We start from the raw sequence: 22,550 nt of genomic DNA, 5'->3' as shown, positions 1-22,550 counted from the left end.
CAAATTGACAATAAAAATGTAACAGAATGTGGAGACAGCAAGAAAAACAAAGTTTTATAAGCAGCTGCCACCATAACAAAAGCATTTACAATAAAAGTCATATTAAATCGTACAAATACATGTGCACAGATATTAAAACCAAAGAGATTGAAAATACATATTCTACAATAGACACATAGAGACAAAACAAACAAACAACAAACAAACACAAAGTAATGTCCGAATGTGTAGATTACTTTTCTTTTTCCAATAAGAATAATTTAAATCTTCGTTTAAAAACATTTAAAGATGGACTCATTTTAATTGGCTGTGGCAAGTTATTCCAAATTAAAGCTCCTCTATACAAAACAGAATATAAACCAACATTTGTTTTATTAAGAGGTAAATGATAATTCAGAGGATTTCTCAAACAATACGAAAGAATAGCACTATTTAACTGAAACAAGGAAGAAAGACCAAGGGGAATACAATTTTTGAAACATAAATACACCAATAATATATTTGTTCAATTCAAAAATATCTGAAACATTGCATTTCATAAAAAGAGGTTTAGTGGAGGCAAGATAATTGGCGTGACATATAATTCTCACTGCTTTCTTCTGCAGACGGAAAAGTCTGACCATAGAATAATTTGATGTATTTGCCCAAGCAATGTTTCCATATTGAAGTTGACTTAATATAATAGCGTTATAAATCATACATAAAATATTGTGAGGAAAATATCGTAATTTGTATAAAATACCGATACATTTAGAAATTTTATTGCAGACTGAATCAATATGTTTATGCCAAGATAATTTATTATCAATAATGACGCCAAGAAATGACAATGAACTCGTAATTTTTATAAGATTGTTATTCATATGAATTGCTGAATTCTGTATATCAATTTTCTTATTAGTAAAAATCATACATTGAGTTTTCTTCACATTCAAAACTAATTTATTCATAAGAAGCCAATCATAAATTTTTTGAATCTCTTCATTAAAACGTAACAATAAAGTATTAATATTATCATCAGACATAAACATACTGGTATCGTCTGCATATGAAATGAACTGTATTTTTCTGTGACATTGCAAATATCATTGATGTAAATGAGAAAAGTGGACCAAGTATTGAACCCTGAGGCACTCCACATCCCAGGCTACACAACTCAGATTTACATCTATTAACCGATACAAATTGTTTCCGATTATCCAAATAATTTGAAAATAATTTGAACAAATTACCTCGGATACCATAAATATATAACTTATCTAATAAAATAGAATGATCTAAAGAATCAAAAGCCTTGCTTAAGTCTAAAAACAAACCAATTATTGATTGATGAGAACTAAGTGCATTACTTTTGAAATAAGGTTAATCAAAGCATGGGACGTGGAGCGCCCAGAACGAAATCCATATTGACATAGTGTTATTATATCATATTTGTCTAAAAATAACAGTAATCTATCATATATACATTTCTCAAAAATTTTAGAAAAAACAGATAACACAGAATATATAGGTCTGTAGTTATTAACATCATGACTTGGACCACTTTTGAAAACTGGTATAACTTTGGCAATTTTAAGTTTGTTTGGAAAAATACCAGTGGATAAAACACAATTAAAAATGTCACATAAAGGATAACAAATTACATGTATTACTTTTTTTACAACAGCTATATCAATGTCATCATAACCAGAACTTGAACCATTGTCACAATTACATACAATTTTTACAACTTCTCCTGGGGTAACAGGGCTAAAAAAATGCTGTATTCTCATTTTTCTTTACAAACTGAGTATAATTATCATTAGTAATACCGTCATTAGAAATACCGTCTAAACTAATTGTAATTGGGTAGTAACCTGTAGGTTTGTTGAAATTCTAACGCCAGCTCTCATTTTGTTAACAATTCATATAGGGTATTGTTTATAACGGGAGTATAATAAAAGTGATGAATAGTAATCATCTTTGTCTCTTCAGCTGATCAATTATTCAGTGACTGTCGTTGAGAAGTTGATACTTGTTATCTATAATAAAAAACCGTTGACATGGACATCAATTTTCATGGATCATCGAATCATGATGAGCACAAAATTACGAGGTATTATGCTTCAGTCCATCTGCAGGGCTAATGTGCAGTTGTCAGCTCATGGCAGTGTTTTTATATTGCATGATTTAGCCAAAGTTGAAGAGGTTCGAGGGATGGGGCGGAGAGAGGCAAGACCACCCCTCCCCTCCCACCGCCTGACCTTTTTCTTTCTTTCTTTCTTTCTTTCTTTCTTTCTTTCTTTCTTTCTTTCTTTCTTTCTTCTTCTTCTTTGTCTGCATCAACATCCCCTTCCGAATCTGCACTCTTTGGATTAGAAGGCACTATGTACAATCCTTGCATTATGAAAGGGCTAATGGTGAAAACCAATGAGTCCCTGCTTTGCTTCCCATAGCCATATAGTTTGAATGATCAAACTGTCTGAACGTTTCGTTTCCTCTTATTCAGGGCTCTTGATACCATCAGTTATTAATGTCTGTATCATTAATTCATGGTTTTGTTTTGTTTTTGTTGTTTTCTTTTGTATTGCTGTCCACAGAAGGAAGGTTTAAAATCTTAAACATATTTACATCCATTTTCTCTCTTTTTTGTGTGTGGTGGTGGTATTTTCATTTGTTTCGAAGCCACTCTATTGATCAAGATTTGTTTATAATGGCATTTCCTTTAATGAATATCTATCCATCCCAACAGAGTTATACGAATCTTAAGTTCGGCTAATTATCATATTTTAAAACTGTTATCAAAAATCGTATTAGTCATTTCTTATGAGTTGCTTATTGTCCATGCGTTTCCAAAAACGAAATGAAGAAATAGCTTAAGAAACATGTTGATATAGGAATGATGAATTCTTAGACCATCTTTACAGGAGATGATCAATTTTCTCGTGGATTATTATATAAATCAATGGAGCAAGTCCAAGTCTTTCTCTCATTCAGATTATTTGGTCTCATTTTTTTCGAGCGCCTTATCAAAACATTAAATAGTGTGCCACGTTTATTTCCTGTCCATTGGTTTGTGTGTGAAATAATTTATTTGTGCTTATTTGGCTCATTGGCATACAAAGGATTAAGGGTTCACGCTATTCATTTTCATCATCTTCTATCCCACAGCAATGCTTTCTTTGTACATTTGTGGGGAAAGGTTAACCCCCTTCCCCTTCCCAATAAAGTGTATGTGATAATACACCCGAATCAACTGTCACGTGTTCAGAGGTAGGCCAGGCTGTAGAAGAAACTGAAAGACTTCAGACCTTAAAATTATTACCATGTATGTCTGCATGTGTGGTCATGTCTTGAAAATATGTCATAGTTTGTTTCCATTTCTAAGTAAAAACAAAAAATGGCAAGATTTGGGCCGACATGTTGTGTCAAATGAGTCATTAATTATCGTAGGAATGTATTCATTATGAAATTAACAGTCTTGTCATCATTATGATAGCCTACCGCAATGAATCTTCATTTAATTTTTTTTTTTTTGGGGGGGGGGGGGAGGGGACTGGATAGTCCGCCATCAATTGTTTTGTTAGATATTATCACATTTCACAAAGCTTGGTGACGGTACGAAGCAGCGGGCGATGTCAGAATTGCTTTTGTGATATCATTTTGCAAATAACATACCGAGTACTACGTGTATTTGCAAAACTGTCGTCATGAAAGTGACGTCATTTTGCAAATGGTACGCCATAGAGTGTTACTATAGTAGGGCTAAATAAGAGATCTGACATAGACCCTCTATAATAATGTAGCTGAAGGGTCTAGGCCTAGGACAATTACCCCTTGGGTAATTACCAAGGACCCTTTCCCTGACCCTAACTCTAACCCTAACCCTAATCCTAATCCTGAACCTAATCCCAGGGGCCGCGGAACGTTTTTCAGTTTGGGGGGGGGGGGGGGCTGCACAGCCGGGGGGGGGGGGGGTGTATCAAGGTCAACCCCCCCCCCCCCCCGCGCTTAGACGCACCGGCGTAGCCTGGATAATGATCTTGTCATCTTGGGAGGGCGGCGGTTACTATGCGAGGGAGCCAAGCGACCGAGCCCTAGCGAGCAGAGGGGACGGGTGGGGGGGGGGGGGGTGTGGGAGGGGGATGTCCCCCCCCCCCTCCCACGGGGAGAACTCTTTGCATTTTGATGTTGTAAATGGTGCAGTTTGATGCATCTTTTTGCATCTTTTATCGACTTGAAACCCCCCGCTTAGACGCACCAGCGTATATAGCCTGGATAATGATCTTGTGATATTGGGAGGGCGGTGGTTACTATGCGAGGGAGCGAAGCGACCGAGCCCGAACGAGCGGAGGGACGGGGGGGGGGGGGGGGGAGGGTGTGGGAGGGGGGTGTTCCCCCACCGTGGTGAGAACTTTTTGCATTTTGATGTTGTAAATGGTGCAATTTGATGCATGTTTTTCCGTCTTTTATCGACTTGAAACGGCCCCACATAATGTGTAAGGTAGCAGGATATTTTGATGCGGATTATTATTGAACAATTTGCCTGTAAAGTGGTAGCATTTAAATAAACTTCTTGTATTAATTTATTGTTACAATTAATTTCATGAACGCTGTCTGTTAAGCAATCAAACAGAAAAGGCATGCTCACGAGGGTGTATATACAAAAGGGGATATTTCTCCTCCCACACGAGGTGATTTTTACATTTTCAGACCCTGAAATTCCAGCGATCTGGTGCAAACTTTTTGTGCAATACTTGGATTTTTTTTCTAGCTCCCCCACCCACCCCCCCCTGTGTGTATGTACAAAGTCTAATGAGGTGGAGGAGGAGGGTGTGGGAGGGGGATGCCCCCTCCACTCGACGGAGCTTTTGCGTTTTTGAAAATCAAGATAAAGCGATCTGAAGCACACTTTGTGAGAAATTCGGGTAGTGTGATTTTCCCCCCGATTTTTCCCCTTTCTTTCTTTTTTTTTTCTTCTTTTTTTTTCACGATCCAGAAGTGTGTGTGTGTGGGGGGGGGGGGGGCTGCAGCCCCCTCCCCCAGCCCCCCCCCCCCCCTCCGGTTTCCGCGGCCCCTGAATCCTAACCCTATAAACCTCAATCTAAGCCTACTCTAACCTTATCAATCAGTAACACGTATTCAGACGGGGGAATTGCCCGGGGGGGGGGGGGGGGTTATTGCCCTGTTACGGTAGCTGAAAATACAACCACATGAAGCTCCTCAAACCAATTACATTGTACTAGAGGATAAATTTGTGATCCAACATACTGTGGTATCATTCTAGTGTACAGGGACGCGAATTCGAAGACAATTACCCCCCCCCCCCCCCCCCCTCCCCCGGCTATTTTCTGGTTAGTGATAAGGTTAGTGTAAATATTCGGGTTAGGATTAGGTTCAGGATTAGGATTAAGGTTAGGGTCAGGGGAAGGGTCCGGGTTGCGAATTGCCCCCGAATCGAATCATGTTTTCCCTTTCAAGTTCCCCTTCAAGTTGGCTTTAATACGGCACACACACAAAGTGCGTGCGCGGATCATAGGGTGCGATCCTAGTGGTGGGTGCGGGTCACAGAACATGCTGCTGGTGCGGGTTTTGTGCGTAGAAGACGTACACGTTCACGTTCCGTACTTAGTCACACGTCACTGCGCACGGCGTTGTCTGATGCTAGTGTAGGAAGTAAGAGGTGAGACCACCACAAAGCCAACGGGCATACGAAAATGACTTTTTTTTTCACATTTTCTATCAGCGTGCATCTTAGAGTGATAGGACACGATATTGTTGATTGCTCTACTATCCTGTAAGTATGTGTTAACAAAGCACTGCGCTAATTCTTCGCAGTAAAAAGTATGTCAAGTAAAGAAAAATTTTATAATTTCACTTTAGTCCCAAATGTGGATCTTTGTGTCGTGCCGTTGTGTGTAGGCGTACCATAACCTAGTGTGGCAGTGAGTGTATGACTCAAGATGATTTGAGAGCTCGAGAGTGGATCGTATCACCGGACGCTCATTTTTTGTGGCTCTGAATTCCGAGGATAAAATTTTGGGTGAAAATAACACTAGACTTGGTTATTCACAAAGTCCTGAAAATTACAAATTTTCCAAAATTATGAATATGATGTAAATGATTCATCATCATGCTCATTCACTCCTGTTTTGGAAAATAGACTTCAATTTAACCCCTGCTACAAAAAGGTGGCAGCGTGGTATAAACTAAAATCGCATTATGAATACGCACATGATTTTCGTAATGGCATTATTGATGTCTTTCACATCTTGTCCTTGCACCATAATCACAGTTCATACCCACGATTCACCATACACATTTGTACCGAGCGGACGACATCGCGACACAAAAGAGAAAATCGGCAAATGAGACTCAAATTTCGTGTCGTATTATGACTTGTAAAGCAAGCTGCCCATGATTCGACCATAACACCAGCCAAAATTCAACCACCTGCTACATGTAAAACCTATGTGTTTGTGTGCGGTTGAATTTTGGCACGGGAGGTCGAACCTTGGCATTTATGCTTTATGGTAAAACTTATATAAAACGTCTAACAATTGAAATAGTGATAGTATTAGTAACATAAACATTTCAAACAATTTACGCAATAAACTCTTGTGAAGAATCGACATCTTCTAAAACATTTATGGCGATTTCGGCCCATACAGTGCTGTGTAAGGCTAGTCTATGAAGTTCTGTGCATATTGAATGCCATTATTATGCAGAGATGTGCACATGCATCTGGAAATACCATGCTGTCCGGTGATACCATATCTACCAGGGTATTTCTCATTATATGGTGGGCCTGGGTATCTGCTGGGGGTAGGCCTACTGGTAAGTTTAAGGGATTACCTTGCAATGTTCGTATTGAGACGCATTCTAATCTTGTTCATGTATGACATAAAATTGAAGTTATCTTTGAACTGCAGTCACTTTAGACCAATAAATCTGCCTCTTGTTCCATGGCCTTTTGTTAAGTGTATGGTGGTTCAGTGGCCTTTTGTGAAATGTATGGTTGTATATGGTCGGCTCCTCACAAGCACAACAGACAGATATCTTACGTTCACTCAGGCAGACTGCGATCTACTATTTGCGCACACACGAGTTCAGCAGTGTGAATGTGGCTACAGTGAGTTCAAAGGCCGTACTGTTACTCAGTGAAGCATCCAAAATGGTGTATAAGATGATTAAATCATGAAATGGGTGAGCTTGACTCATTCCTTGAATAGATACATAATTATGAACCTATGCCGTTTTGTGTGATCTCTTAATACAAAATGTTATGAAAAACTGGAAATTCTGCCCCATTTCCTACTTACCGTTGTGCTGCAAGTAAGTCTGCACAGCAGAGTGAATGGAAGATATCTGTCTGTTGTGAGGGGCCAACTGCATTACGATGGTACAGTTAACAAAAGGCCACGGAACAAGAGGCATATTTATTGGTCTATCTTATTCTTAATTAGTGGAGCAATGAGCAGGTTTTGCAGTCAGAAATGCATATTTCGCCCCGTGAACATTGTCTACTGGTCACATGGTGCTTCATAAGCACTTGCTCGATTGCCCAGGGCAAGTGAAAATCAAATTCAGATCAGTGTTTTTGAACAATGAGAACAAATGCTTGCCCAAATTAGGCAAGTAAAAAGTTTTGAAGCAACCTTTTTTTTTTTACTTATTCCCCCAACAAACCCACGAAGTCAACTATACAGAAGCTAAAAGATAATGGCTGTTTAGTGATGCACTGCACTTTGCATATACATATATTTCACTGCAGCGACTTTCCAACACTTACGTGAAGAAGCCCCAATGCAATGCAACGGCAACACTTGATCGGACCAAGTTTGTTACTCCATTGTGTCTAAGCGTGCAAATCAATGAGTGCTGTTTATTCCAGTGATTGTGTTTTATGAAGCCCTTGACTAACACATGATTAACTATATTATTTCCTTATACATGTATTTTAGACTTTCTTTTCGGGCAAGTAAAATTAATGTTCGATCAAGTGTCTCGCAGCAAATCTGAAAATCTGCTTGCCCGACCGGCCAAGTGGTACAATAAAGTTATGTAGCAATCTGCTGGATAATTATGGATTGTAATGCCAAATTTAAGTCCTAGCAATGAATTTCATGTCAGTAAAACATGAAATTGAAGGCAGAAAGTAGAAATTTTGGATGTTTTGTAACCGTTACATGGGATGTCTAAAAAAATGTATGGGTCCTTATCAGATGCCACGCATAGCATGATATCTGGTTGGGCTACTCTAACACTACAATGCAACTACATTGTACATAGGTAATTTCCTAACTCTACAAACAATGATGGTTTCTTTCTATTACTAATTTGGTAGAGACTGTAGATTCTAGACATCAAATTCAAATCAAAGATTGTAAGAACTTAAGATTCTTCATCATCACTGTTGGTGTTGAAATTGTAATAATGTTTGTCTCTTTCTTTGTTTAATTTATTTGCTTCGTCCAGATTCAACAAGCTGTAGTGGCAGACCTGTGTCATGTGTCTTATGACTTCACCACATGGATTGATCAAGTCAAAACAGTCTTGTTGTAATGAAAGGACCTAGTGGTGTGTCGTGCATCTACACTTGAACAGGCTGAACAGAATATCAGAATCTAATCTGGTTTCCTAAATATTGGAACCCATTTTTAGCTGAAGGAACAAGATTTACTGCCTCCTGCACTTTTCCATGAGCAGAGAACTGGTCTAATATCCTGTGTTACATGCTGTTGGTATTTTGCTTTGCAAGAGAAAGGTGAAAGAAATTTTCTTTCATCATGATACTAATCGTCAAAATACTTCAGGCTCCAGCTAAGGAGTGTCAAATTGAGGTATGTATCAATGTACGCTAATGCCTACTCTCTTTATCATACGAGTTATGTTGATCATCCATGCCGTGAGTATGACAAGAAACAAAAATCAAAGCTGGAGATAAGCACCCACCTACCTTTACATCATAGAAAATACAGAGACATAGAAAATATCAATAATTTGCTTCTCCAGTTGTGCAAGGCATTGTACAGTGTATAATGCTTTTAATGATCAAATACCAATAGATCACTGCTGTACATATATTGAATATTGTCATGCCCTTGTAGCAAAGTTTGCTCCCAACAGCCTGAAAGCTTGCTACAGGCTTGCCCATTGTAGCAATGAGTAGGGCATGAAAAAATTAATACACTTGTGAATCAGTCTATTTCACATGCCTGTTGGACTGTACAATTATTTTTACATCCTTCCCTCTTTTGCAACAATACATTTGTACCTGGGGCTAATACGAATGTATGCACGGGGTCAAAATTCATTCTGGTGGAGTCTTGCCCAAAATTTCAATTTTACACCACGTGTGCACTGATTTTGATGAAGTGAGTGAAATCATTTATTCTTTCTGGGTATGTTATACTTTGTATGTGTCCCTGAAAAGGGCCTATCTCCACCCACTCTGGACGCTTCCGCAAGCATGTTCTTGTCATTTTCAAGAGAACGGCAAGACATGCTTGCGGAAATGTCGGGAGTGGGTAGGCCCTTTTCAAGGCCTCATACATACCCAAGAAAGAATATGTGGTGTACCGTTAAAGGAAACCAAAACCCAAAGAGAAGTGTGGATTGAGTGAAAGCAGCAACATTAGTGGAACACATCAGTGAAAGTTTGAGGAAAATCGAACAATCGATGCAAAAGTTATGAATGCAAAAATTCATTTTTCATGAAAATTACACTTTCCATCAACTAGTTTCTGACATATGTTAAGGGTAGCAATTATTCCCCCTGCTTTCTGAAAGCGGTTAGTCAAGTGCTCTTTCATTATGCTAGAAAAGTGAATTTTTTGTGGAAGTCCCTTTATCAGAGACTCCAACTCACCCGCTCTCGACCGGAGATCTCCCGCCAAAAGCCCATTTTTGCAAAATCTCCTGTTCTCCCGCTTGAGATTTTATTTCTCCCGCTTTAAATGTTTTCTTACTTAGTGTCATCGTATGTAGAAAAATAAGCCTTAGATAGCAAGAGAAAACATCTAGAGCCCTAGAGTTGGACCCCGGCAGCAAGGAACTTCGTGCTTCATGCACATCAAGTTGGAGTCTCCCGTTTGCTGGGGGTTTCAGGCGGGAGAATCTCCAGATGAGAAGGTGCTTGGGGTTGGAGTCTCTGCTTTATATTTTCTTTATATTGTTTGTCCACACATGATGCCATAACCTCTAGTAGTCTCCTCATTCAGCGGTTCCAACACCAAAACTTTAAAAATTCATAACTTTTGCATCGATTGTCCGATTTTCCTCAAACTTTCACTGATGTGTTCTACTTATATTGCTGCTTTCACTCAATCCACATTTCTCTTTTGGCTTTGGTTTCCGTTAAGCCTTCTACCATTCAACGTTCTACCGCCATGGAAGCCTTCAAAGTTTTAATGAGTGATGTCAGACAAACAAACTGGTAGAAATTTTGTCAAATGGGCATTCTGTGTTCACCAGGAGAGGATCTCTTGAGAGATGAGCATTTCTCACTCACCAAAGAAGGATGTCAAAATGGATCTGCATGATGCATGATCAAAAGTCTTTGGACTGCACTTAATTTGAATTATTTTTCTTTGTTTGTTTTGTTGTTGTTGTTGTTTGTTTTTTGGAATTTATTGGAAAACAGAATGCTCTTTGTTCTCAGCAGACAAACCAGTTGTTACACTCTCTATACAGCTCTGTCAACATCCAGTTCTGGCAAACTGTGCAAGAAAGTTTAACAGTCTTCATATGTGCCGTGTGTCATTCCAGGTGACAGATGCAGAATCCATAGTAGCTGTGAAGCGCATGGTTGCTCGAGAATTGGATGTTCCAGTACATCTTCAAAGACTAGTCTTCCGAGGGAAAACTTTAGCAGGTCTATCATCGTTTTTATTTTTTCAACTGACTGGATTGTTGAAATTTAACTTGTGTTCAAATAAGTGTTAAACAATACAACAAAATTAGTTGTGTCCATATAATAAATGACGTTTCCAATTTGACTAGTCTACAAATTTTGGAATAGACAGCTACTTCCACACATTTGTAATTTTATGCTTACTCTCTCTAATGGTGTGCATGTGACATTATCACTGTGGCAATAAAAAATTGATTGATATGCTTTACTCTGCTTTCAAAATTACTGCTAATATAGACTGATCGCAAAGATTCAAGTATGATATGCTTTCATAACAGAACTACGACATTTGGTGTTCAAAAGCATATATCATCAGCTGAGAGCCAGAAGGATCCTATCGCGTTCGAAGATTTTAGCGTAAATAAAAATGAGACAATCAATTTTTATGACATAAAAAGTTTATCTAATCAAAAGTGGGTAGATTTATAAGCATCGTTCCAAGTATCGGATAAAATAGTGCCCTTGTGGTTTTGATTTTGAACAGTTTACTGAATATGAAAATAATCTAAAATTGACACCATAATGTAGAGGAGATCAAGTTCTACAATGTGGTAACAATAATTCAATACCCCCCCCCCCCCCCCCCCCAAACCTGGGAAAACACCCTTCTGGTTCTCAGATGACAATACGCAGAAACTCTGTATCACAAAGGTTATATCAGCTTTTGCATAGACACAGCAAGTTACTCAAAGATTGCAGAGGAATGTATAGATTCATTTTTACCTGGATTGCATTAAAAAAAAGAACATTGAAATTTAGGTCCAGATCTCACTTTGACTTTGAAAGCGTTTATTGGAAAAGATCTGCAATGTTGGCCAACATTGCTTTATTTTGAATTCACTATAACAACAAAAGAACTGTCTTGTTTGCTGATTTAAAATCAAAGAAAGAGATAATTGCATTTGTAGATGTAAATGAAGCCATTCTGATAAAATTAGTTTAAGCTTTGCCTCAGAGAACTGAATAACATCTACACATGTAAGTGGAATAACATTTGTGTAAGTGTGGTTGATATTGTTATGTTGATATTGTTTTGTTTTGTGCTTTGTTTTTCTGTAAAGATGGGCAAAGCTTAGATTTCTACAAGATTGGTCCTGGAACCAAAATTCATCTTGTGGTGCGGAGACCTGAACCAGAGACCAGCCAAGTCAGTGTGAGCAGAATAGGCAATAGTACAGCTCTCTGGGATGAGTTGAAGACTTTGTTAGCTAGACACTTTACAACGGTGGACACAGAACGTATTATAGAATCATTCAAACAAGTGAGTATGGCTTAAACTGAAATGAAATGGTTGCAGTCTCTACCTAATGCAATGGTGATATATTATGGATCAATGAAGAATTTTTACTGTATAAACTAATATTTCATTTTCCTTGACAATTTATATTCAGTTCATATCATCTTCAGACAGGTGAATGAATAGCTCAGTCAGTAGTTAGCTCAGTCAGTAGCGCATCTGCCTCATGATCCAAAGGAACCCAGTTCGATTCCTGGGTCCCACTGAGCAATGTTGTGTGTAATCATACTATCCCCTCTAGTAAAAGGCAAAACACTCTGTCCCTTGAATAGGACATAAAATGGAGGTCCTGTGTTTGAGAGAGTCACAATTCATGCATGTAAAAAGATCCCGCTTCATTTATTCATCGCAAAGAGCAGGGTGTTTAACCCAGTGAAGTGGTCCTGCCTTACATCCAACTGGACCCCATGGAAGACCAGCTATTGCAGCTGAATATGGGCTGTCCAGTCATCTTCTCAGATGGAAATTAAACAAACAAAATTAAACAAGCAAACAAGCTTTGTCATTATATTGTATGCTGTTGTACTGATAATCTTTCAACTCTTTTTTTTTTTTTTGACTAGATTTGTAATGATTTTGTTATACATTGTGTGCTATGCCAACACCAGTGGCAATACTTTCTTAATCATTTTTTTTTTTTTTTTTTTTTGGGGGGGGGGGGGGATGCAACAAAGCATTCAATTCCATGTCCAAAAAGCTGAGTTCATACCTACATGTCTGTACCATTGTGATATGCCAATGCTACATTTATCATATAAATCATATCTATTGTGTTGCAGGAATTCTCATCAAACTTAGCAAATTTAAGTTTAGATGATATAGAAAGGATAGCCAAGAGTAAACTGGAAGCCAGTGACAGAGCGGGCCCTTCCACCTAGACAACACAGGACATCATACATGGTGAAGTTGGACATTGAGCAATCTCGTGATGAAATGTGTGCCAGTGGAGGGTACATAGCATGGCTGCAGAAGGACAACGTTTTGTGCACAGGGGAAAATCCTTCAAAAATGTTGTTGAAAGATTAAACAGTGGTAATGATCAGTGAGACAACTATTTGTCTTTGTGGAAGCTCCCTCTGGCACACCTCAAGATGCAAACTGCAGTCAAGATGGTTTGTTGAATTTCTTGTGTTACAAACATTGGATGTCTGAATTTGTTACCTTTATAAGCAAGATGGAATAGTGCTTCCTCCCTGTTTCCTTGATGAAACATTCTTGGCATACCTAAGCAATGAAGGGAGAATCTACCTTGTGGTTCATAGTGGCACTCTGGAGGAAATGTGATTGCTTGAGACCATAGTACTGCTTCATACACAGTGTGGTAGTTCTCAGACCTCCTGTCTGTGAGTGAAGCTGTAATGTATCACAGACACTGTTATCTGAAATGACTCCCATCAACCTTGAATAACCAATGTTTATTTAACCCAAAGGTTAAAGGTCATATATTAGATGATACATGACATATATAGAGCACTGTGAAGGGAAGCTCTTGTGCTTGTGTTGAATGTGTTTTCATCACTTGCAACATGAGAATAGCTAATGGCAAGTTTTCTTTCATATTTGTGTCAAGGACCAGGCCCCAGTTCCTTCAAAGGAGCAATCGATTGCTGTTCCAAAGCACTTACCAGAAAGCCTATTATTCGAAGGGAAATTAATTGCCCACAAGTTGTTGCAGTAAGATGTTTCAGGAAAGTGAGTGGTTGTTGGGTTTAATGAAATTATGTCCAGGAAGTTTGTCTCCAGTATGCAGTCCATGTATTTAGTGTTCATGTACTTTGTTGCTGCAAAAATATGTGGCAATATATGTCTACGAAGAATGAATGTTTGTTGGTAGGAGTTTTTATCATAAGAGACTGTGAAACACTGACTGATAGCCAGTATTTGTTATGTTGTGATGTTAAGTGCACCAGAGCATGTCATATTTTCCTGAATATTTACAAGCTTTTCACATCATCTCATTTCAAGCCTGTCTCGTTAGGAGATTGCTATTTAATTGTTGACAAACACGCAGGCAATGATTATAGTGAACAAAAGTATCAGAAATGGTGAATCTGGATGGAAAGGGAAAGTTAACAGTCAAAGTAAGTGGAAATTGCTATGTATGTTATTGGAGTTTTTTTGTTGTTTTTTAAGCATTGAGCAACACTTGTAAATTTTCATGTAAATTAAAGTGACTTTATTACCAGTGTGAGGGGACTTCCAGTTTATTTGCAGACAAACCCCATTATAACAAACTTAGAAACAACAAGATTTCATTATTGCAAGAAGCTTTTTCTGGGTACTGATTTTTTAACTTTTATGTTTATTGCATATTACGCTCAATATAGTAAGCAAATTTTGGAAACACTTGAGATGATTTAATTTGTACAATAGGATTTTAGAGGTAAAACTGTCATTATTGTTTATACAACACCTTAAAAGAATTTAGCTATCCAATGGGTCAATTGCCCATCACATGACATTCAGTTAAAAGTTCCATCACACGCTGTGGCTGTCAGCTGTACAATTTTGTTTGAGCAAAAATGGATAGCGCATGGCTGACATCACCAATTTCCATTGACTCCCGTGTTAAAGTCACGATTGACTTGAAGGTTTTGTTCCATTACACGGCTCTGATGTCACAATACACAAACATTTGCCGCGCACACTCAACAAACAAGCGCGCTTACAAGCGCATACTTTTGTCACTCATTTTTTAAAAGAACTTCAGCCAATCGTACGTACGTACATGGTGACTGTGAATGTGCGGCTACTCATTCGTCTTTCACGGAAAATGGTTGACATTTCTGTGCTAAATTCAAGAATCTGTGTGGACCACATATTTTAATGTTCGAGGTGTTGTATACAACAAATATATGTACAGTTGTAGTGTATGGTCTTTACTTGTGCAATCTAACAAGATTTTGCACTCAACGAAAGATGATGCATAATATTCAACTCGGCTTCGCCTCGTTGAGTAGAGCGCATCTAGTTTTCACCTCATGCAAAATCTTGTTCCATCGCACTCGTGACCGTTCACTATTTGTACACTGTACACGTAAAGACTAAGTGGGGCTCAATGTGTCACAACTTCCTCTAGTCCTACATAGTGGGTATTTATGTAGCTACCAATGGGTACTGTTGTACTGAGATTTCAGTGTAACAAAAAAATTCTCGCAAACCCGAATACATGTATCTTGGTGTAACAAGGTTCGCCTGTTGTACATATTGCATACTCCATATCTCTTCATAACAGACATGCAGGAGTGAATGAAAAAGGAAAACACCATGTTCCTCTGGCTCTATTTGTGCATGTAGTATATACTTTAGTTTGAAGGGAAATCAATAACAGTTGATAATCAGAATGAAGGTATTGCTCAGTGAGATGATTCCAAGGAACAGAAGTTAGGTGAGAACAGACAGTGTTCAAATTTTCAAATGTTATTTCAGTTTTCAATATTCGATCTTAGTAGAAGACACTCATTTTTGCAAAAGCTAAACATCAATTGTTGCTAGTTTTGAATACCATTGATAGTTCATCTACTTTGTAAAGCAACAGCAAGATGTACATGTACGTAAGAAGTTTGACATCATGAACATGAAGTTTTTATTTGATTCAGCAGTGTTACTCAGTCATTGCTGCATCACATTTCTATGCACAATACTGGCCACATTTCTCGATGGATTTCATTTAATTTGGTCCGGAGGCTTGTTATTAAAAAATCTGACCGTAAACTTATGATGGTAGTACCCTTGTTAGTTCCATCTTTGTACAGAGAAAGGTTGAATTCTTAGTGTCCACTTGTGTGCACTCAATACTAGCAATATTTCATGATATTTTTTCTTAAGTTTTGTACAGTAGTTTTGTGTAGTAAAACCTGGGGGCCCAGAACCCTTATTACTTTTCCTCATGCTGCCCCCCAAATGTTCTGCCTTTAAAGGGATGGCACAGTTTTGGTTTAGATGGGGGTGCAGGTTTCCAACTTGCGTGTGTGTGTGTGTGTATATGTGTGTGTGTGTTTGTGAGACAATGAAAAACCTCTTATGAAATATGAAAGAACATGTAATTCTTATAGGAATTCACAGTTTATTTGATGAAATTTGCTGAAATAACCAAAAAGGTGATTGTAATATAATGTGACAGGCCATGATTTTTATTATGATATCTTTTTTTTACTTTGTGTTTGGGTATATCTCAGTCATTCAAAACCAATTTTCATCAAATAAACTTTGAAGTCCGCTTAGAATTGTATGCCCTGTAATATTTCATAGAGTGGTTTCTAAATATCTCCAAAAACAAAACAAAACATTGACACCTGAATTCTCACCTCAATCAATACTATACCATCCCTTTAACAGGTTCAAAGGCAGCCACCATGTCATTTTTCTTGTGTATGCTCTACCATGCACATCAGAACTGCATGGTGGTGAAACTTAGACCCCTTATATTGGTAATGCTGCCCCCAGTGTTCCACCTTTTGAAGGTTCAAATGGGCTGCATTTCATGACAGATCTTATTCAAATTCCATATGGGCATGCATTATTTATAAATTTAGCCACCAGTTTGGTACCTTTGGTGGTACTTGTTTGCACAAAAAAATGATCAATTTTTTGAGTCTTTTTGTCTACAGTGTAGGCCTACTGGCCACATTTCTGAAGGGATTTTGTTCAAGTTATGATCAGAGGTATCATCAAATCTTGACCTGCACTAGTTAGTTATGCTACCCCCATTGTTGTGTTTGTTTTTGTGTTTTTTATGCCTCAGCCACGAAGTGTCACCGGAGGCATGTTTTCGGGTTGTCCGTCCGTCCGTCCGTCCTGCCGTCCGTAATCAATTTTGTAGGCAGCGTAACTACAAAACCATTTATGGTATCCTAATGAAATGTGGCATATATATGTATGAGTGTGCAAAGTTGTGCCTATCAACTTTTGAGTGCACATGTTCAAGGTGAAAGGTCAAAAGGTCAAGGTCAAATGGTCAAAATTTCACTATTTCCCCCATATCTTTGCAGTGCCTGAAGGTATTTTTTTTTTACTTAGTTTATACATGTATTACCAAATAAAGATTCTCCAGAGAGAGTTTCAGGTCAAAGGTCGAAAGTCAAGTGAAAATGTCAAAATTTCCCTTTTTTCTCAATATCTCGCAAATAGTTCAAGGTATCTTCATGGAACTAAGTGCATATGCATGTTCTGACTGGCAGTAATTATCAATGGAATTTGGGGGTCATGGGTCAAAGGTCAAGGTCAACTCCTCAAGATTTCACTATTTCCCTCATACACTGTATGCGATGCCTGCAGGATAATAAACTTAATATATACATGTATTACCCAATAGAGATTCTCTTAGAAGTTTCTTGCAGAAAGTCAGAGGCCAAGTGAAAGTGCTAAATTTCACTTCTCCCTCCATGTCTCAGAAGTGACTCAAGGTATCATGAGACTTAGTACCGCAGTACATATTCATGCATGTTCTACCTGACATTGATTCTCTTGGGAACTTTAAGGTCATAGGGTCGAAGGTCAAGGGTCGAAGGCCAGGTTAAATGTGAAGATTTTACTATTTAAAACTGATATTACACCTTTTCTCCATTCCTTGAAAATCACTCAATGCATAAACTTATAAAAGGGTCAAAAGTCAAGTAAAAATCTTCACATCCTCAAATACCTGCACTCTTATAGACAGTGTAGCCATTCATCCAATTAAACCTAGTTTTGCGAAAGTGAACTGTATTCAACACATTTGTGACAAACCTGTCATTTCAATATTTTGCCAATTATGTGAAACTGTTATCACACATTGTCAAGACATTGTACTATAGACCTATTAGGAGCATTATGCATTTTAGCAGAGGCATACCAGTTGCCATAGTGACATTTCTAGTTTTTTATTTTGTCAAAGACCACCACCATGTTATATTTCTTGTGTGTGCTCTCTACCATCCACTTTTCTTAATGGATTTTTTTTCCAAGACTCGTGTGGACCTACATCATGGTGAAATTTAGAGCCCTGGGGTGGTATTCTGAACACTCTCTGTGGTAACTTCTGTTGTAACTTGTGTTGTAAGTCTGTGAGTTACAACACCGCTAAAACAGTTGTAAATCGGTATTCTGAAAACTGTTTTAACGGTGTTGTAAGTCATGAAAACCATGCTCCACGCAATAATCATATCCAATAGGAATTATTGTTAGAAGCAGCATCTAAGACATTTTAACCAATAAGATTGCTCCCTTGGGCAAAACGCGCCTTGCTTAACTATGCACGTTTTAACAAGCGCTCAATCTCTGGCGTGCGCACAAATAGGACAATGGCATGCGCATGTAAAGAGAGGCAGAGAGGATATGAAGTTACAACAGAAGTTTGATCATTCATGCCTTCTCACCAGTCTTGACGTATATGGTTGGTGCTGTAGGGGGATTGGAAAAGCTTCTCAAATTGAGGTTTTTATGCCTCCACCACGAAGTGGTGCCAGAGGCATTGTGTTTTCGGGTTGTCCGTCCGTCCGTCCGTACGTACGTCCGTATGTCCGTACATACGTCCGTCCGCATTCGTTTACGAGATAACTTGAGTAGTATTGACTGGAATTTTACCAAACTTGGTCCAAGTATAAAGTATGATGGGGCAATTACTTGATTAGATTTTGGGTGAAATCGGCCAAAGGTCAAAGTTCTAGATCAAATCATTAAATTGTATCTGTTTACGCGATAACTCAAGACTGGATTCAGCAAATTTCACCAAACTTTGTCTGAGGATGATGTATGATGGGACAATTACTTGATTAGTTTTTGAGTGAAATTGGACAGAGGTCAAAGGTCAAAGATCAAGGTCAAATCCTAAAATTTATCTGTTTACGTGATAACTCAAAACTGGATGAAGCAGCTTTCACCAAACTTGGTGCAAGAATGATGTATGATGGGGCAATTAGTTGAGTAGATTTTAGTGACATTGGCAAGAGGTCAAAGGTCAAAAGTTCAAGGTCAAATGCTAAAAACGTTGCTATTTCCCCATATCCATGCAATGCCAGAAGGTATTTTCTTGAAACTTAGTGTAGACATGTACTACTGCATAAAGATTCTCCAGAGAGAGTTTCATGTCATGAGGTCAGAGGTCAATTGGTCAAAGGTTAGGTGAATACGTCACATTTTCACTTTTCTCGCAAATGGTTCAATGTATCTTCATGGAACTTGGTACATACGCATGTACTGACTGGCAGGGATTTTCTAGGGAATGTAGGGGTCATGGGTCAATAGTCAGGGGTCAAAGGTCAAGGTCAACTCCTCAAAATGTTACTCTTTCCCTCATATACTATTATATGCAATGCTTGCATTATTATTTTCAAAACTAAAACTTGATATATACATGTATTCCCTAATGGAGATTCTCTGGGAAATTTCCAGCCAGAAGGTCAAAGGTCAAAGGTTAAGGGTCAAAGGCCAGGTTTAAATGCAAAAAATATATATTTTATACTGTAATTACACTCTTTCTTCATACCTTGAAAATTACTCAATGCATAAACTTATAAAAGGGTCGGTCAGAAGTCAAGTAAAAATTCTCAATTCCCCAAACACAGGTACCTACACTCTTAGACAATTAGAGCAAACCTAGTTCAAGGAAAGTGAACATTCAAGATATTTCTGACAAACCTGTCCTTTCAATATTTTGTCAGTTTTGTGAAACTGTCATAACACATTGTGAAGACATTGTGAAGACATTGTACCATACACCTATTGGGAGAATCATGCATTATGGCGGAGGCATCAGTCGCCATAGCGACATTTCTAGTTTTTATATGAAATTTTGTTTAAAGAATAATAAAATATTTGGCGTTCATGAGAGGAATCCAAATTTCACGATTTATGGGGAACTAGACGCTTCTGAATTAAAGTAGGCCCTTGCAATACTTTATTATTTCTTCTTCTTCTTCTTTTTTTTTTTTGGTACACGCTGTTCCGTTAGAGAGATGGGAAATTGTCACGTTTATTGTGTTTTGTTAACTATTCATTGTTTGTTAATGGCACTCACGGCATTCAGAAGATTAATTGACTTCTTGATATTTGGGAAAATATCAAATGTCCGCTTTTTGAAATTTCTCGTAAAACAAGTGCTTAAGAAATATTTTTTGAAACACCCAAAGGTACTGAAAATGAATTCGTATTGGTGAAGATAGTGAAATCATGGAAAAAATTGTTCAATTCAGATGAATAATCATAAACGATACCATAAATAGAGTTAAATGACTTTTACTTTTTTATAAATAACAATTGAGTATAATTTGGAGGAAACTTTCTAAATGAAGGTCTTTGGCATGGTACAGGAATTTTGTATCCTATAATGAGTTTTTGTTTTAGTGCTTACAGTAAACTGCCGGCGGTGCCTGTAACCTTTCTGTAGGCCTGCATGCATGTGTTTGTGTTTTTACCTATGTGCAGACATGCTACGCGTATACTGTACTGTTACCAAATTTTGTATTGTGAAATGAGTTTACATTTTGTCAAACTGCTTTAGCTTTTGTCATTTTGTACATACATTGTGTTTATATTTTGTTTATTGAAAGAAAGATATTATTCAGAGGGGTGAAGGTTCAGGTGCAAGTCTCTTCAATTTGTCTCCCTTTACAAATTAGATTTATTTTTTGTTTATTGTTTGTTATTTTGAACTCCCATACCACAATATTGAGTTGATAGATTATCTCACTATCTAACAGAAGTTAAAACGAGAGTTAGCACCCTGTTTTATCTCAGAAGCATACATTTGCGCGTGATGAGAGTTACAACAGAAGATAAAACGGTGTTCAGAATACCGTGTAATCTAATGGATTAATCTAATCTAATTGCGCCCAAAGTTACACGTGTGCGCATCCCCTATGACAATGGTATGCGCAGGCAAAGAGAGTGCAAGATAAAACACAAGTTACAACAGAAGTTACAAAAGAGATAAAACGGTGTTCAGAATACTGATTTGTTACAACAGACTTACAACAGAGATAAAACGGTCTCAGAATACCACCCCTGTTGTTTCTGGTAGTGCTGCTCTCAGTATTTTGCCTTGTGCACCTCTCAGTATTTTGCCTTGTGCACGGTCAAAAGTCATATTTTGGTGGATGTCTTGTGTGCAACATAAGGTGGTGTTTCATGACGAATATGAAGGAAATTTTGTATTGGTGTATGATGGTCAAATCTAGACTCCTGTAGTTTTTGCTGATGCTGCCCTCAGTGTGCCATCTTTTATAGGGTCAAAGGTTTTACATACATGTATTCAGTTTGCTGAATTGTTCACACCCTACTGGCCACACCTATTGATTTTTTTTTTTCCTTCTTTGGTATGCAAGTCCATCAGGTATGCTCTTAATGCCTATCATTTAATCACCTAGGGAGTTCACCTCCATTTTTTGGCAATGGGTAATTCTAGTTGTATCCAGACAAAGCCATATTTAATGGGAGAAATTAAAGCATGCTTTTATTAAAATTTCAGTTTCCACACAAATAAAGCATCATGATCAAAATTGTACTGTGTGTAGTAAATGAGGTACATACAGTGTATTATGTAGATTAAAGTACACATACAACACGGGTCTAGGGCAATTACCCCCTGGGCAATTACCCCGCACCCTTCCCCTGGCCCTAATCCTAATCCTAATCCTGAACCTAATCCTATCCCTAACTCAAACTCCTAACCCTAACCCTAACCCTAACCCTAATCGTTACTCTAAGCTTACCACTAACCAGTATTTAGCCGGGGGGTAATTGCCCCCTCAGGGTAATTGCCCGGATACGATACAACACATATAGGAAACACACTAACTTCTGTCGTTTTAGCTTACTTCAGACACATGTAATGACACAGTAGCATGATAATCCTAATACAATTTCCAGAATTTTTTTTTCTCTCTTTCTTTTCTTCCTTTAAAACAACAACAACAATTTCCGGGACGCCAAGAGCGGGAAAAAAAATTTAAATGAAGTAAAAAATAATATTACTAGTAATAATAACAATGATAAGGATAATCATAATAACAATGAGGATAGTTATAATAATAACGATAATGATAATGATAATAATGATAATAATAATAAGAAGAAGAATAGTAATAAGCATGTTCTACACATGCCAGTGTTTACATATACATGTACCGGTACATATATTTTTAAAACTTTCTTTCCTTTATCCGGAATGAATTTTACGTTGATTCCAATCTATGGAATTCAGATCGACAGTGCACAACTATACTGAAACTATCCATGCTAATTTGGGAACTGTACCTTTAGTCAATCTCCACAACAGTGAACTTGATTTTGAATTAAACTCTTCTATTCTGTAATAAATGATAAAAGTGGAGCTTTCAACTTTATGAGGATCAAGTGATTCAGTGACTCTATTTTTATTGT

General features: G+C 37.8%; 1 protein-coding gene across 1 annotated transcript; it reads left to right on the top strand.

Moving 5' to 3' along the window:
• Positions 1–5,662: 5,662 nt before the first annotated feature.
• LOC139730609 (ubiquitin-like protein 4A) lies at positions 5,663–15,642 on the top strand. Its single transcript, XM_071641465.1, has 5 exons — positions 5,663–5,776; positions 8,458–8,822; positions 10,750–10,855; positions 11,956–12,155; positions 12,971–15,642. Exons 2-5 carry the CDS (start codon positions 8,769–8,771, stop codon positions 13,067–13,069), a joined length of 459 nt encoding a protein of 152 aa, XP_071497566.1. The 5' UTR covers positions 5,663–5,776; positions 8,458–8,768; the 3' UTR covers positions 13,070–15,642.
• The last annotated feature ends 6,908 nt before the right edge of the window (positions 15,643–22,550 follow it).

The sequence above is a fragment of the Diadema antillarum genome, unplaced genomic scaffold (genome assembly GCF_040938485.1).
Source record: "Diadema antillarum isolate AM-2024a unplaced genomic scaffold, OU_Dant_1.0 seq00000322_RagTag, whole genome shotgun sequence".
Taxonomy (NCBI): Eukaryota; Metazoa; Echinodermata; class Echinoidea; order Diadematoida; family Diadematidae; genus Diadema; species Diadema antillarum.
This window is presented reverse-complemented; position numbering and strand designations above follow the sequence as displayed.

Coding starts and splice junctions, on each gene's coding strand:
- LOC139730609 (XM_071641465.1), top strand. CDS start 8,769: ATGATACTAATCGTCAAAATACTTCAGGCTCCAGCTAAGGAGTGTCAA. Junction 8,823..10,749: donor CTAAGGAGTGTCAAATTGAG/GTATGTATCAAT, acceptor GTGTCATTCCAG/GTGACAGATGCAGAATCCAT. Junction 10,856..11,955: donor CCGAGGGAAAACTTTAGCAG/GTCTATCATCGT, acceptor TTTTCTGTAAAG/ATGGGCAAAGCTTAGATTTC.